General features: G+C 41.7%; 1 protein-coding gene and 1 pseudogene across 1 annotated transcript; both read left to right on the top strand.

The window, feature by feature from the left end:
* Nucleotides 1-1311: 1311 nt before the first annotated feature.
* LOC116704758 (equilibrative nucleoside transporter 1) lies at nt 1312-2644 on the top strand (the record flags this gene model as incomplete). Its single annotated transcript, XM_032540364.1, is given in 1 exon segment — nt 1312-2644. A coding segment is annotated over 1 exon segment (112 nt), but the record flags the coding sequence as incomplete, so codon positions are not given.
* A 4592-nt stretch (nt 2645-7236) lies between these two features.
* LOC116706689 (galectin-related protein-like) lies at nt 7237-13199 on the top strand (annotated as a pseudogene).
* Nucleotides 13200-13877: the final 678 nt, after the last annotated feature.

The following is a 13877-nucleotide window of genomic DNA, read 5'->3' as shown; positions in this document are numbered from 1 at the left end:
CCCCAGCCTGCCAGTGGCTAGAAATGGAGATAGGTATAAACCGAGCCCTGGGTATCCTGCTCTGCCTTTGAGAAAATGAAAACTCAGATGCACCGAGCCTGAATCTTCCCCTTATGATGTCATAAGGGGCAAGGTTACCTCCCCTTTTCTCTGCTTTGCCCATCTAGAGTATTTGGCCCATCCATGAGAGAGAGAGAGAGAGAGAGAGAGAGACATGGTAATTCTGCACCATGGCTGAATTTTGGGGAAAAGACATCAGTTTACAGTTAGGGACCACTAAGGTCTATATAAAGAGAACTCAGATACAGTATTAGGGACCACTAAGGTCTATTAAGAGACTCAGATACAGTATTAGTGGACCACTAAGGTCTATATAAAGAGACTTCAGATACAGTAGTAGGGACCACTAAGGTCTACATAAAGAGACTTCAGATACAGTATTAGGGACCACTAGGTCTATATAAAAGAGACTTCAGATACAGTATTAGGGGACCACTAAGGTCTATATAAAAGAGACTTCAGAAACAGTATAGGACCACTAAGGTCTATATAAAGAGACTTCAGATAACAGTATTAGGGGGACCACTAAGGTCTATATAAAAGAGACTCAGATACAGTATTAGGGGCCACTACGGTCTATAAAAAAGAGACTTCAGATACAGTATTAGGGACCACTAAGGTCTATATAAAGAGACTTCAGACAGTATTAGGGGACCACTAAGGTCTATATAAAGAGACTTCAGACAGTATTAGGGACCACTAAGGTCGGTCTATAAAAGAGACTTCAGATACAGTATTAGGGACCACTAAGGTCTATATAAAAGAGACTTCAGATACAGTATTAGGGGACCACTATGGTCTATATAAAGAGACTTCAGATACAGTATTAGGGGACCACTAAGGTCTATATAAAAGAGACTTCAGATACAGTATTAGGGACCACTAAGGTCTATATAAAGAGGACTTCAGATACAGTATTAGGGACCACTAAGGTCTATATAAAAGAACTTCAGATACAGTATTAGGGACCACTAAGGTCTATATAAAGAATAAAACTTCAGATACAGTATTAGGGGACCACTAAGGTCTATATAAAAGAGACTCAGATACAGTATTAGGGACCACTAAGGTCTATATAAAAGAGACTTCAGATATAGTATCTCATTGTCTTAGTTTAAGGAATCAACTTGGGAGACTGAGTCTTTGCGGCCGTGTTGTAAGGTGTGTGTGTGTGGTGTGTGTGTGTGTGTGTGTGTGTGTGTGTGTGTGTGTGTGGTGTGTGTGGTGTGTGTGGTGTGTTGTCTCCGTCAGGATGGTGCGTTGCCAAGACTGCGAGACCGCCGGATCCCTGATGACCTTCTTCCTGGTTCTGGGTCTGGCGCTGGGAGCGTCTTTCTCCTTCCTACTGGGACGACTGGTGTAGACGACTGGGACGAGCAGACAGCGGGAAACTCAGACCGGGGACAGCACCCACATGAGACCAGATGACAGTTTCACCCTGTCGAAAACAGAGGACGCACCCAAGTTAAAGCACTTTGCATTAGGACTCTTATTTTGAAAAGATTCAGAACAGTGATGTTAGTAAAACCCATTAGAGTCCGACCGATAAAGGATTTTAAGGCCGATACCGATACCAATATTTGGTTATTTAAAAATCCGATATGCCGATATATCGGCCGATATTTATATATTTATTTTTTTAAATCAAGAAACGCGTTACAAAACATATTTCCCTAACATTAGTTATTTGTAGTCATTTATGAGTTCTCACTAAAATAATATGATAATTTGTTTTATTGTCACAACAGAACATCAAAATATATTAAAGTTCTGATAATTAAAATGTATAAAAATACAAACTTAAGATATGAAACTTAAAGTCCTTTGAACAAAAAATAATCAGCGTGTTGCCAACGGGGACGTTGGACAGCGTCCTCTGAGTGCACGTCAATCACTATTTTTTTACGTATTTTTATTTTTACGTATTTAATGTCTTCATTTTTGTATGCATTTTTATTTTGTATGTTTTTTGTATGTATTTTCATGTACTGTTTTGTCTTATAAAAGATAATTTTTGGTATTTTAGGCCTTTATTTATATTATTTGGGACGGGACGGGACATGAAGCAAATGAACCTGCGGACATCTGCTCCATGTCTATGTCCATGTCCACCTCCATGTCCACCTCCATGTCCACCTCCATGTCCACGTCCACGTCCATGTCTATGTCCATGGGCGTGCGCTCTACCAGATGATATACCCCAGGCGCCATTTTATGTTTTTTTAATGTACAGAATTTTGAATGTTCCGGGGCCCCTTGCACGAAAGTAGAATGAAGATATCCAAGATATCAGTTGCATGTTCGCCGAGCCAGGATGAACAGGTGGAGCTATGTCCAGCCAGGTGTAGATAACCAGGATGAACAGGTGGAGCTATGTCCAGCCAGGTGGAGATAACCAGGATGAACAGGTGGAGCTATGTCCAGCCAGGTGGAGATAACCAGGATGAACAGGTGGAGCTATGTCCAGCCAGGTGGAGATAACCAGGATGAGAAGTGAAGCTATGTCAGCCAGGGTAGATAGCCGGGATGAACAGGTGGAGCTATGTCCAGCCAGATGTAGATAACCAGGATGAACAGGTGGAGCTACGTCCATACAGGTGTAGATAACCAGGATGAACAGGGGAGCTATGTCCAGCCAGGTGGAGATAACCAGGATGAGAAGGTGGAGCTATGTCCAGCCAGGTGGAGATAACCAGGATGAACAGGTGGAGCTATGTCCAGCCAGGTGGAGATAACCAGAATGAACAGGTGGAGCTATGTCCAGCCAGGTGGAGATAACCAGGATGAACAGGTGGAGCTATGTCCAGCCAGGTGGAGATAACCAGGATGAGAAGGTGGAGCTATGTCCAGCCAGGTGGAGATAACCGGATGAACAGGTGGAGCTATGTCCCGCCAGGTGGAGATAACCAGGATGAGAAGGTGAAGCTATGTCCAGCCAGGTGTAGATAACCAGGATGAACAGGTGGAGCTATGTCCAGCCAGGTGGAGATAACCAGGATGAGAAGGTGGAGCTATGTCCAGCCAGGTGGAGATAACCAGGATGAGAAGGTGGAGCTATGTCCAGCCAGTGGAGATAACCAGGATGAACAGGGGAGCTATGTCCAGCCAGGTGTAGATAACCAGGATGAGAAGGTGAAGCTATGTCCAGCAGGTGTAGATAGCCAGGATGAACAGGTGGAGCTATGTCCAGCCAGGTGTAGATAACCAGATGAACAGGTGGAGCTATGTCCAGCCAGGGGAGATAACCAGGATGAGAAGGTGAAGCTATGTCCAGCCAGGTGTAGATAGCCAGGATGAACAGGTGGAGCTATGTCCAGCCAGGTGTAGATAACCAGGATGAACAGGTGGAGCTATGTCCAGCCAGGTGTAGATAACCAGGATGAACAAGTGAAGCTACGTCCATACAGGTGTAGATAGCTTTAACATGCGTGTTTCATGTGTTGGTTTAATTGCTGCATCTGTTTTATGTGCTAAATGTGCTGGTTTTACTGTAAAGTGTCTTTGAGTAGCCGAGCATGTAAAGCGCTATATAAATAAAATGTATTATTATTTAGCCTTTGCCTTAAAAGTGAGCAGAGGGAATTAATGTTCCTCGGGAAATGGACCCTAAGGACTACACTGTAACACATTTAATGTAACTTACTGTAACAATTAGCAGCAAGTTACTGTGAATTCTTTTTACAGTAAAGGTACTAACCGTACTTCCCTTTTACAATATTTTATGTATTTATTGTAAAATACAAAACAATCAAACACAACATAAGATAAAAAAAGTAAAAATATAGTAGTTTACTTAACTATAGTGGCTATATTGATTTTTTTCTACAGTAATACTCAAACTACTGTAAATTTTTTACAGTAATACTCAGACTAGTGTGATATTTTTACAGTAATACTCAGACTACTGTGATTTTTTACAGTAATGCTTAGACTACTGTGATTTTTTTACAGTAATACTCAGACTACTGTGATTTTTTTTACAGTAATACTCAGACTACTTTGATATTTTTACAGTAATACTCAGACTACTGGGATTTTTTACAGTAAGACTCAGACTACTGGGATTTTTTTACAGTAAGACTCAGACTACTGGGATTTTTTACAGTAATGCTTAGACTACTGGGATTTTTTTTACAGTAATACTCAGACTACTGTGATATTTTTACAGTAAGACTCAGACTACTGGGATTTTTTTACAGTAATGCTTAGACTACTGGGATTTTTTTTTACAGTAATGCTTAGACTACTGTGATTTTTTTACAGTAAGACTCAGACTACTGTGATTTTTTTAACAGTAATACTTAGACTACTGTGAGGTTTTTTTACAGTAATGCTTAGACTACTGCAAGGTTGTAATGTACCTTTACAGCATTTTACTATAAAATAATATCCAGTATGTTACTGTGAAATCTGAAGGAAATAACTGGAGATTTCACAATAATTATTTACAGTGTAGGCTTAATTTCAAACCCTTATGTTTTAAAACCCTGCGCACAAATCTCTTTAAGATAGCTCTAATTTTAAATATCTTTCTACAATCAATCTTCAAACAGAACAATCCGAACGGGACAAAAACTAGAAAAGATCCGACCCGTCACCCCCCATCTCTCCCCCCCCTTTCATGTCTATCCATTGTCACTAAAATAAAAAGGGAAAAGCCCCAAAATTTAAAATAAAAAAAAAGTTAAATTCATCCAGGGTAACTTGAACATCCCGGCTTAATCCTCATCCCGGTTTCGTGCAACAGGCCCCGGGTTTTTCACTGTTTTTAGGGATGTTTTTAAACGTCATCCCGCTGTTTTTGCTTTGTTTTTTCTTATTTATGTAGTTTTTGTACCATGATGACGCTCTTTAATAAGATCGTTATAAACTGAAATGTAATTTGCTTTTCATAAAAAAAAAAAGTGCACAAAATTATCACTGTTGTGCGTGTGTTTTCTATTTCTTTTCTTTTTTTGAACGTCAGCTCTGTGCTGAAACAGAAATCTTTTAAATGAATTTAATTCAATTATTTTCTCTTTTCCACACATGAGGAACTCGTCTCAGTGTTTTTGGCGCATGACGGTCACAATAAACCAAATAAGAGAAGAGAAAGTACTGCAAAACGGACGTTTTTGTCTCCTTTTTCAGGGGTTTTTGGGGGGGAAATGACATGTTTTTTACTTCTTTTTTTTTTTTATATGTGCAGACATGTCCCCTCCGTTCATGTTTTTAGGAGAATTCTTTCAAGGTGTTTTGGAGATTTTTTTTCAATGTTTTTGTCTCCTTTTTCAAAGTTTTTTGAAATTTCTTTTGAATTGTTTTTGTCTCCTGTTTTTGAGGTTTTTTGGACATTTTTTGAAAGTTTCATCTCCTTTTTTCATGGTTTTTAGGAGAATTTTTCAAGTTTTTGGGGGGATATTTTTTCAATGTTTTTGTCTCCTTTTATAAATGTTTCTTGAAATTTCTTTTGAACGTTTTTTGTCTCCTGTTTTCAAGTTTTTTCAGGCCATTTTTTGAAAGCTTGTCTCTCCTTTTTTAAACATGTGGAATCAGCGACTGATGTCGTTTCCTCCGGCTCGACCCGGTTCCTCTGACCTCTCGCTGCTTCCTCCCTTCCTCCCTTCCTCCCTTCCTCCCTTTCTTCACCCTCCTCACCAGGAAACTAAAGGAACGTTACGACGAAGGCTTCCAGGTTTTTCAGGGTTTGAGAATAAAAACAGAAAGAGAAGCTCCGGACTTCAGCTGCAGAATCTTCTTGTGTGGAAGTGGGCGGGGGGGGGGGGGGGGGGGGGGGGTGGTTTGAACTCCCCAATACTAAAGCTGGGCTTTTTACGAAAGGGTTTCTTTTTCTTTTTTTCAAGGTTTTTGGGAGAATTCTTTTTGACATTTGTGTCTCCTTTCTCAAGTTTTTTCGGACCATTTTTTTTTTATAAGTTTGCATCTCCTTTTTTTTTCAAGGTTTTTTGGACATATATTTTCAACGTTTTTGTCTCCTTTTTGATGTTTTTTTGACAGTCTTTGTCTCCTTTTAGACGGTTTAGTCTCAGGTTATTCAGCGTTTATGAATAAAACAGCAGAAGTAAAGATAGAGCGTCTTCAGCTGCAGACTGGTGAGGTGAGTTTTGGGACTTCACTTGATTTTGTTCTTGATTTCTGGTTCCTGTCAGCCTTTTAATGTAAGGAATAACACACACACACACACACACACACACATACACACACAACATTTACACAACATTGATAAAATAGATAAGATATACATTGGCTTTTAGCCTATTGAAAACACACACACACACACAACATTGACACAACAATGATAAAATAGATAAGACTTGACTTGTAGCCTATTAATAACACGCACACACACGCACACACACACACACATACTCCCACACACTGACGCGCGCACGCACCGTCCTGCTGCCGCAAATACTCACTAGAGCACCAAATGAGGATTAATCCGCTGCTGAAAATAGTCCCCAACAATTGCACTTTTTCCTCCTTTTTGTTTGATAAAAACTAACATGTGAGCAGTTTTAGGAAATTACTGAGAACTTGTTGTTTTAATAATTTTAAAACATGTTCGTGGGGTATTAGAACTGTCTATCAACAGACGAACAGGAACAAATATGGATTCTCTCTTTTCACTTTTTAAGCAAACTATCAAGATTTATTTTTGTCATTTTTTAATATAAATGAGTCTGAGAAAGTTGTTGTTGTTTGAGGAATAAATATCAGGTGTTGGAACAGTAAAAGAAAACCTGCAGAGGATTTCATATTTGGGGGTTTTGCCCCCAGCTCCAGCCTCACAATGAGCTCTCTTGTTATTGACCTGAGAGAGAAAGGCATGCAGGGCCAGCTGATTACAGAGCTGTGTGGTGTGTGTGGGGTGTGTGTGTGTGTGTGTGTGTTGTGTGGTGTGTGGTGTGTGTGTGTGTGTGTGTGTGTGGTGTGTGTGTGTGCGTGTAAAGAGGCAGGTTGAAGCTTTAACGTCAGCGCCGACTCACCCAACAGGAGCCAGACAAACTGGACGGCAGCTCATTTTCATGTTTTTTGTTTCCTCTCAGGTCGACAACATGGCTGAAACTCACAGCAGGGGGGCACTGGCAGCGCAGGGCAGAAAGGTGAGTCCAAACCACACACACACACACACACACACACACGCGCACACACACCTGAGGGAGCAGGTGAGAGATGATATCAACCACCACGGCCGAGAGGAACCTGAGCGCTCAGATCAATCCGCCAGAGTTCGGTTTCTCATGTGACTGACAACCAACTTTCTGAAGTTTTTTGAAAGAACCTGGCGTCGTCCAATAGGGTGTCAAGCTGCATGGAAGCACATACAATGCAACTTCCGGTCAGGTTTAACAAAATAAAAGCTGTATTTATCCATGTGGCGGCGTTTTAGACATCTTTATGTCACGACGCACTCTACTCACGATCCGATACGATTCACGACTTCTAAGTCCACAATACGATTTTCTCAGGATTGTTTTTAACAGAATGAGCTGCAGACATTGGTCTTTATTGGCATTGTACATGTACAACACAATTACAGCAGGTAAATGAATAAATATGTGTTTATATATTGATATATGTGTGTTATATATATTTATTATGTGACATGTCTGCATCTATAGAAAAAAACCATCAGAAAAAACATGAAAAAAAACCTTGAAAAAGTAACATAAAGCCCCCAAAAAAAACTAAGTGGAAAGAAAATCAAGACCACTACAAAACCAATGTCAGAAGGTGAAAAATGTTGGAAAAAAGCGACAAAAACACTTCAAAAGGGAACAAAAAATCTTAACTTAAAAACTCCAGAAAGGCGTCAAATTGTTGGAAAAGAATGTCCCAAAAAACATTGAAAAAGGCGACAAAAAAATCCAAAATAAGCAACAAAAACGTCTGAAAAAGCGCCAGCGACCCAACCAATCACACGACGACAGACGCTCCACTCAGCACCAACCGCAGCGTTTCGTTTCAAATGAATGCAGCCTGCTGGCAGTCTGGCACCCGTGGGTGCTCGGTATTTTATGTATTTATTTGTATTTTAGTAAATTATTTATATATAATTTAATATTTAGCATCGGCGGCTCGGCTGCACTGTGGTCCTTTCTCTACCTGTCACAATACACCGCTTTCATGTGCTCGCACAAAAAGTCTAAATTATTTATTTAATTTTTTTTTAATATATATATATATATATATATATATATATATATATATATATATATAATATATATTATATATATATTTTGCTCAGTGTCTCAGTCCGTAGGGAGTTGTCTGGGAACCGAAGGGTTGTCGGTTCAAGTCCCGTTCGGACCAAAGTGTGGTGGTGGACCGGTAGCTGGAGAGGTGCCAGTTCACCTCCTGGGCACTGCTAAGGTGCTCTTGAGCAAGGCACCGAACCCCCAACTGCTTGGGCAACTTTCCATGGGCAGCACCCCCCCCCCCCCGCACCCCCCCCCCCCCACACACACACACACACCACTCTGACATCTCTCTCCAATTAGTGCATGTATAGGTCCTGAGCGTGTGTGTGTAGTTCTGTGTGTTAATGAGTGTAATAACAACAGAATGTAAATGTAATTGACCCTTGCGAATTAATAAAGGTATTTAATTATTACTATTACTATTATTATTATTATTATTATGTCCACATAGGGGAAGTGACTTGATTAAATGTTATTTTTTTGTGGACTCTGACCATAAATAATTGCGATGCGGACCGTCGAGTGATTTGAGAACGAAACTGAATTGAATCCTGATGATTTTAATGACGTTTTCCTTTAAATTCAAAGTAGTCAAAGTCTGCTTTATTGTCGATTTCTTCACACGTCGAAACAGACAAAGAGATCGAAATTACGTTTCCCTCTTAAAGACGAGCCGTATTTAACCAACCAGGTCCACGGACAAGCATAACATTCAAGTAAACAATATCAAAAGTAAAAATAAGAAGACTTATACAATGAGGATAATAAGAGCAGCAAAAATTGAGTTAAAAATGTGCAATTATGCATACAGTAGACAGTCAATGTGATATGATAGTGCAACAAGTCAGGGCGGTAGCATAGTGGTGCCGGTTATGTAGAGCAGCAGAAATGTGTTCCCGAGGTGTTTCAGGACAACAACAAGTGTGCAAGCGGAGTAGTGCAAGGCAAGGCAGCCATTGTGGTCCAAAGTCCAGGATGTTTATATAACTGGGGTAGAGTGGGGAGAGGGGGGAGATGGAGAGGGGGAGAGGGGGGAGGGGGGGAGAGGGGGGAGAGAGTTCAGCATCCTACCAGCCTGGTGTATCTCCAAATCTCTCCACAGATCGAGTGTTGGACGTTAAAATTGAGTCTTTTGTCTTTCAGAAGGGGTGTTCCTCAGAAAAGGGGTTGTTCCTACTGGAAAGGCTGCTGAGCGACAAACGCTGGACACAAATCTGGTAACTGTTTTTCTAAAAATGTTAGGATTTTGGGCCCCTGGGTACCTCACCTGGTAGAGCGCTCGGTCCTGGGTGCAGCGGCCGCGGGTTTGATTCCCACCTGCAGCCCTCCGCTCCATGTCATTCCCACACTTTGTTCTCAAGATGTCTGCTCCTCACAGCGGCCCAAACGCTCAGTGACAGAATGACACGAGTATTTTTAATGTTATGGACGATCATGTTAATGGCGGCAGGTCAGATTCCATTATGTGCTTACATAATTTCAAAAGTGTTCCCCAATGTTTCCTCAGTTTTTTAAAATAATATCAGATGAGTGAACAGAATGAGCCTTTGTAGCATTGGATGAATGGTTGCTAATAATGGCCAATGTAGATATGCGTTAAAGACCAGCCCCCCCCCCACTCAGATCATCTGTCTATAATGGAGTGGTATGGAAATGTACATATACATACTGTAGATATACTGTATATATATGTGTATTTATGTATATACTATATATAGAATAATGAAAATACGCAAATGTTTTTGTTGCTTTTCTCATTGTTTTGTCTTTTTTTTCTTGCCATTTTCAGCGCTTATTCTGCATCCCATATTTCTGATATTAAAAAAGTAAAAGTGTGGTGTGTGTGTGTGTGTGTGTGTGTGTGTGTGTGTGTGTGTGTGTGTGTGTGTGTGTGTGTGTGTGTGTGTGTGTGCAGGCGGTTCCTTTCAGAGGACACATCACAGACGGGATGCGTCCGGGAAGAAGGTTGTAGTGGTCGGTGTTGTGGACTCCCACCCTGACAGGTAAACATGTACAGAGACCGGGCAATTCCAATAATAACAAAGAGCATTTAGTGAGACAGACAGAAACCTGGGACAGACCCAGGATCTTGGTAGGCGGAGTCTGACGGGGCCGGTTGGGGGGGGGTACGATGAACAGTGGCAATTATAGTAACGGTAAAGATAATGAAACTATAGCTAGAGGTAGCAGTTGTAGTAGTTCATGTCATAGCAGGGCACAGCAGAGCATAGCAGGGCCTTAGCTCCGTGGTGTTGTACTAACGCTACTCGGTACGTAACCTTAGCTCCGTGATGTTGTACTAACGTAACTCGGTACGTAGTTTTAGCTCCATGATGTTGTATTAACGTTGCTCGGTACGAAGCGTTAGCTCCGTGATGTTGTACTAACGCTACTCGTTACATAACCTTAGCTCCGTGATGTTGTGCTAACGTTACTCGGTACGTAGGGTTAGCTCCGTGATGTTGTACTAACGCTACTCGGTACGTAACCTTAGCTCCATGATGTTGTACTAACGTTGCTCGGTACATAGCGTTAGCTCCGTGATGTTGTACTAACACTATTTGGTACGTAACCTTAGCTATGGGATGTTGTACTAACGCTACTCGTTACTTAACCTTAGCTCCGTGATGTTGTGCTAACGTTACTCGGTACGTAGTGTTAGCTCCGTGATGTTGTACTAACACTATTTGGTACGTAACCTTAGCTCCGGGATGTTGTGCTAACGTTACTCGGTACGTAGGGTTAGCTCCGTGATGTTGTACTAACACTATTCGGTACATAACCTTAGCTCCGTGGTACGTAACCTTAGCTCCGTGGTACGTAACCTTAGCTCTGTGATGTTGTGCTAACGTTACTCGGTACGTAGGGTTAGCTCCGTGATGTTGTACTAACACTATTCGGTATGTAACCTTAGCTCCGTGGTACGTAACCTTAGCTCCGTGGTATGTAACCTTAGCTCCGTGGTACGTAACCTTAGCTCCGTGGTATGTAACCTTAGCTCCGTGGTACGTAACCTTAGCTCCGTGGTATGTAACCTTAGCTCCGTGATGTTGTGCTAATGTTACTCGGAACGTAGCGTTAGCTCCATGATGTTGTACTAACACTACTCTGTACGTAACGTTATCTTAGACCTTACAATGCCTGGTGTTTCTCACTCCCGCTTAGTCATTGTTCATAAGACGTGACGTGAGTGACACACGCGGGGAGGCCAAGGCGAGAAGTGGAAGATTAGTTAACGTTAGTCAACATATTTATAAAAAAAAGTCACATTTGAATAGTATTTCAGCATTTGAATGGTCTTGATTTTTTGCACACCCCTAGTATTCATGGTCCCCAGAGACATGATTTTGGTGGACTTCTGGCCCTGCCTCCCATGCCACCATCAGGCTTTAGTCTCCCATTGCCAGACCTCATCCACAGCGCTGCCTTACGGCTGGTATCGGTCTCTCCGTTAGGTTCTACCTCGCCCTGACGCGCGGCCGTGGAACATCCAGGGAGCCGCCGCCGGACGTGGCTCTGGAGCTCTGTGTCCGTTTCAAGGACAGACAAGTCCTGCGCAGAGCCTGTGTGTCTGGATCCTGGGGGGACACCGACAGAGACGTGCCTTTCTTCCCCTTCATCAGAGACCAGCCGTTCAAGGTACCAGCAAACCCTCAATCTGTGTCACGGAGATGTGGCAGCAGGGACTGAGCATGGGGTGGGGGTTGGGGGGATCGGTTGAATTTTGGTCCCGACTGGTTTCCTAAAAGCCTTGAATCTGTTTACAAGTCCTCCAAACTATACGACATATTAGGGGGTAGGATCAAACGACCGATATCGGGTCGTTTGATCCAATAGGAGGTAGTTTCTTCTCTGCAGCTATCAGGTTGGCATAAATTTAGGAACCCATGCTAAAGTAGACTAAAAAGGGGAATAAAAGAATCATGTTTTGGAAAATTATCTTAATGCCTCAATTAAAAAAATAGGAAAAATCCAACATTTATTTATCTATGATACATTATTCATTCACGAAGAAAATTGGTTTCCTTAAAGGTTGGATTTCTTCTAATTTCTTAATTAAGGCATTAAGATAAATTTCCAAAAGATGATTTTTTTTACCCCTCTTTTTAGTCAACTGTAGCACGGGTTTCTAAACTTACGAACACATCTGGATTCATGTCTATCCCCACAGATTTTTAGGAACTCTATTTTCTCAGATGGCTTGAAAAACAGACACTGTTAAAGGTCCCATGGCGTGAAAATTTCCCATTTTGAGGTTTTTAACATTAATGAGTTCCCCCGGTCTGCCTATGGCCCCCCCCAGTGGCTAGAAATGGTGATAGGTGCAAACCGAGCCCTGGGTATCCTGCTCTGAAGAGCACCATGTCCTTTTAAAAAGACGATTTAAGTTAGAAGATCTTTTGTCTGGTTTCACTTTAAAAAAATAAAAATTTAAATTAAAAACCGCCCAAACATCCACTTGTGTCTCGTCTCTCCTCCCAGATCGAGATCCACTGTGAACAAAGTGGGTTTCGTGTGTTTGTGGACGGACAGAAGCTGTTTGACTTCCACCACAGACTGCCGTCCCTCGGGGACATCGACACGTTGTGGATCAAGGGAAGCCTCACCATCACCAAACTAGCCTGAAGGAAAGGACTTCCCTGTCAAACACAAGACACTTTTTTTAGTTTTCCTTCCAAAGACGTGGATCTCTAAAACCTCCAGGACTCCACCGTCTCTGAACAGACTCTGGATCCGCTCTGGATCTTTTGGTGCGAGATGTCCAACATGACGTGTGGAACCAGCAGGAAGACTGTGGGATCCTGATGCTAAGCTAACGTTTTGCCTGACGTTACGTGTGTAGCAAGCATTTTGTTACCAAAGTCAAATGTCAGTTTCAGGCTAGCCTCACGCTGCCGGCACGTTGCCACAGCGCTGTGGAGTCAGGCTACACATGAGGGGGGTAAACTTGAACAAACTTGAATAAGTTTACCCCCCCCCCATGCTAAAGTTGATTAAAAAGAGGAATAAAAAAATCATCTTTTTAAAATTGGTCTCAGTGCCTTTATTCAAAACAATTAGGAAAATACAAGGTCAAGGTCAAGGTCAAAGTTTATTTATATAGCACATTTACAAACAGTCACTACCGCCCCAAAGTGCTGTACAATTATATACGATAATACGACCTTTAAGGGTACAGATTTTCTTTGTGAATGAATACTGTAAATAAATAAATAAATGTTCTTCCTTAAAATACAGGGGCATAAGTATACACCCCCTATGTTAAAATACAGGGGCATAAGTATACACCCCCCTATGTTAAAATACAGGGGCATAAGTATACACCCCCTATGTAAAATACAGGGGCATAAGTATACACCCCCCTATGTTAAAATACAGGGGCATAAGTATACACCCCCTATGTTAAAATACAGGGGCATAAGTATACACCCCCCTATGTTAAAATACAGGGGCATAAGTATACACCCCCCTATGTTTAAATACAGGAGCATAAGTATACACCCCCCTATGTTAAAATACAGGGGCATTTGATTAGATGAGTAAGTGGTTGTGGGGGAGTATTAGGCTGAATCCCATGTCTCCATCTTCCCCCTACCCTCTTACCCCCTAGCC

The sequence above is a fragment of the Etheostoma spectabile genome, chromosome 2 (assembly GCF_008692095.1).
Source record: "Etheostoma spectabile isolate EspeVRDwgs_2016 chromosome 2, UIUC_Espe_1.0, whole genome shotgun sequence".
Taxonomy (NCBI): domain Eukaryota; kingdom Metazoa; phylum Chordata; class Actinopteri; order Perciformes; family Percidae; genus Etheostoma; species Etheostoma spectabile.
Note: the sequence above shows the minus strand (reverse complement) of the source record. Positions and strands in the feature narration are given on the sequence as shown.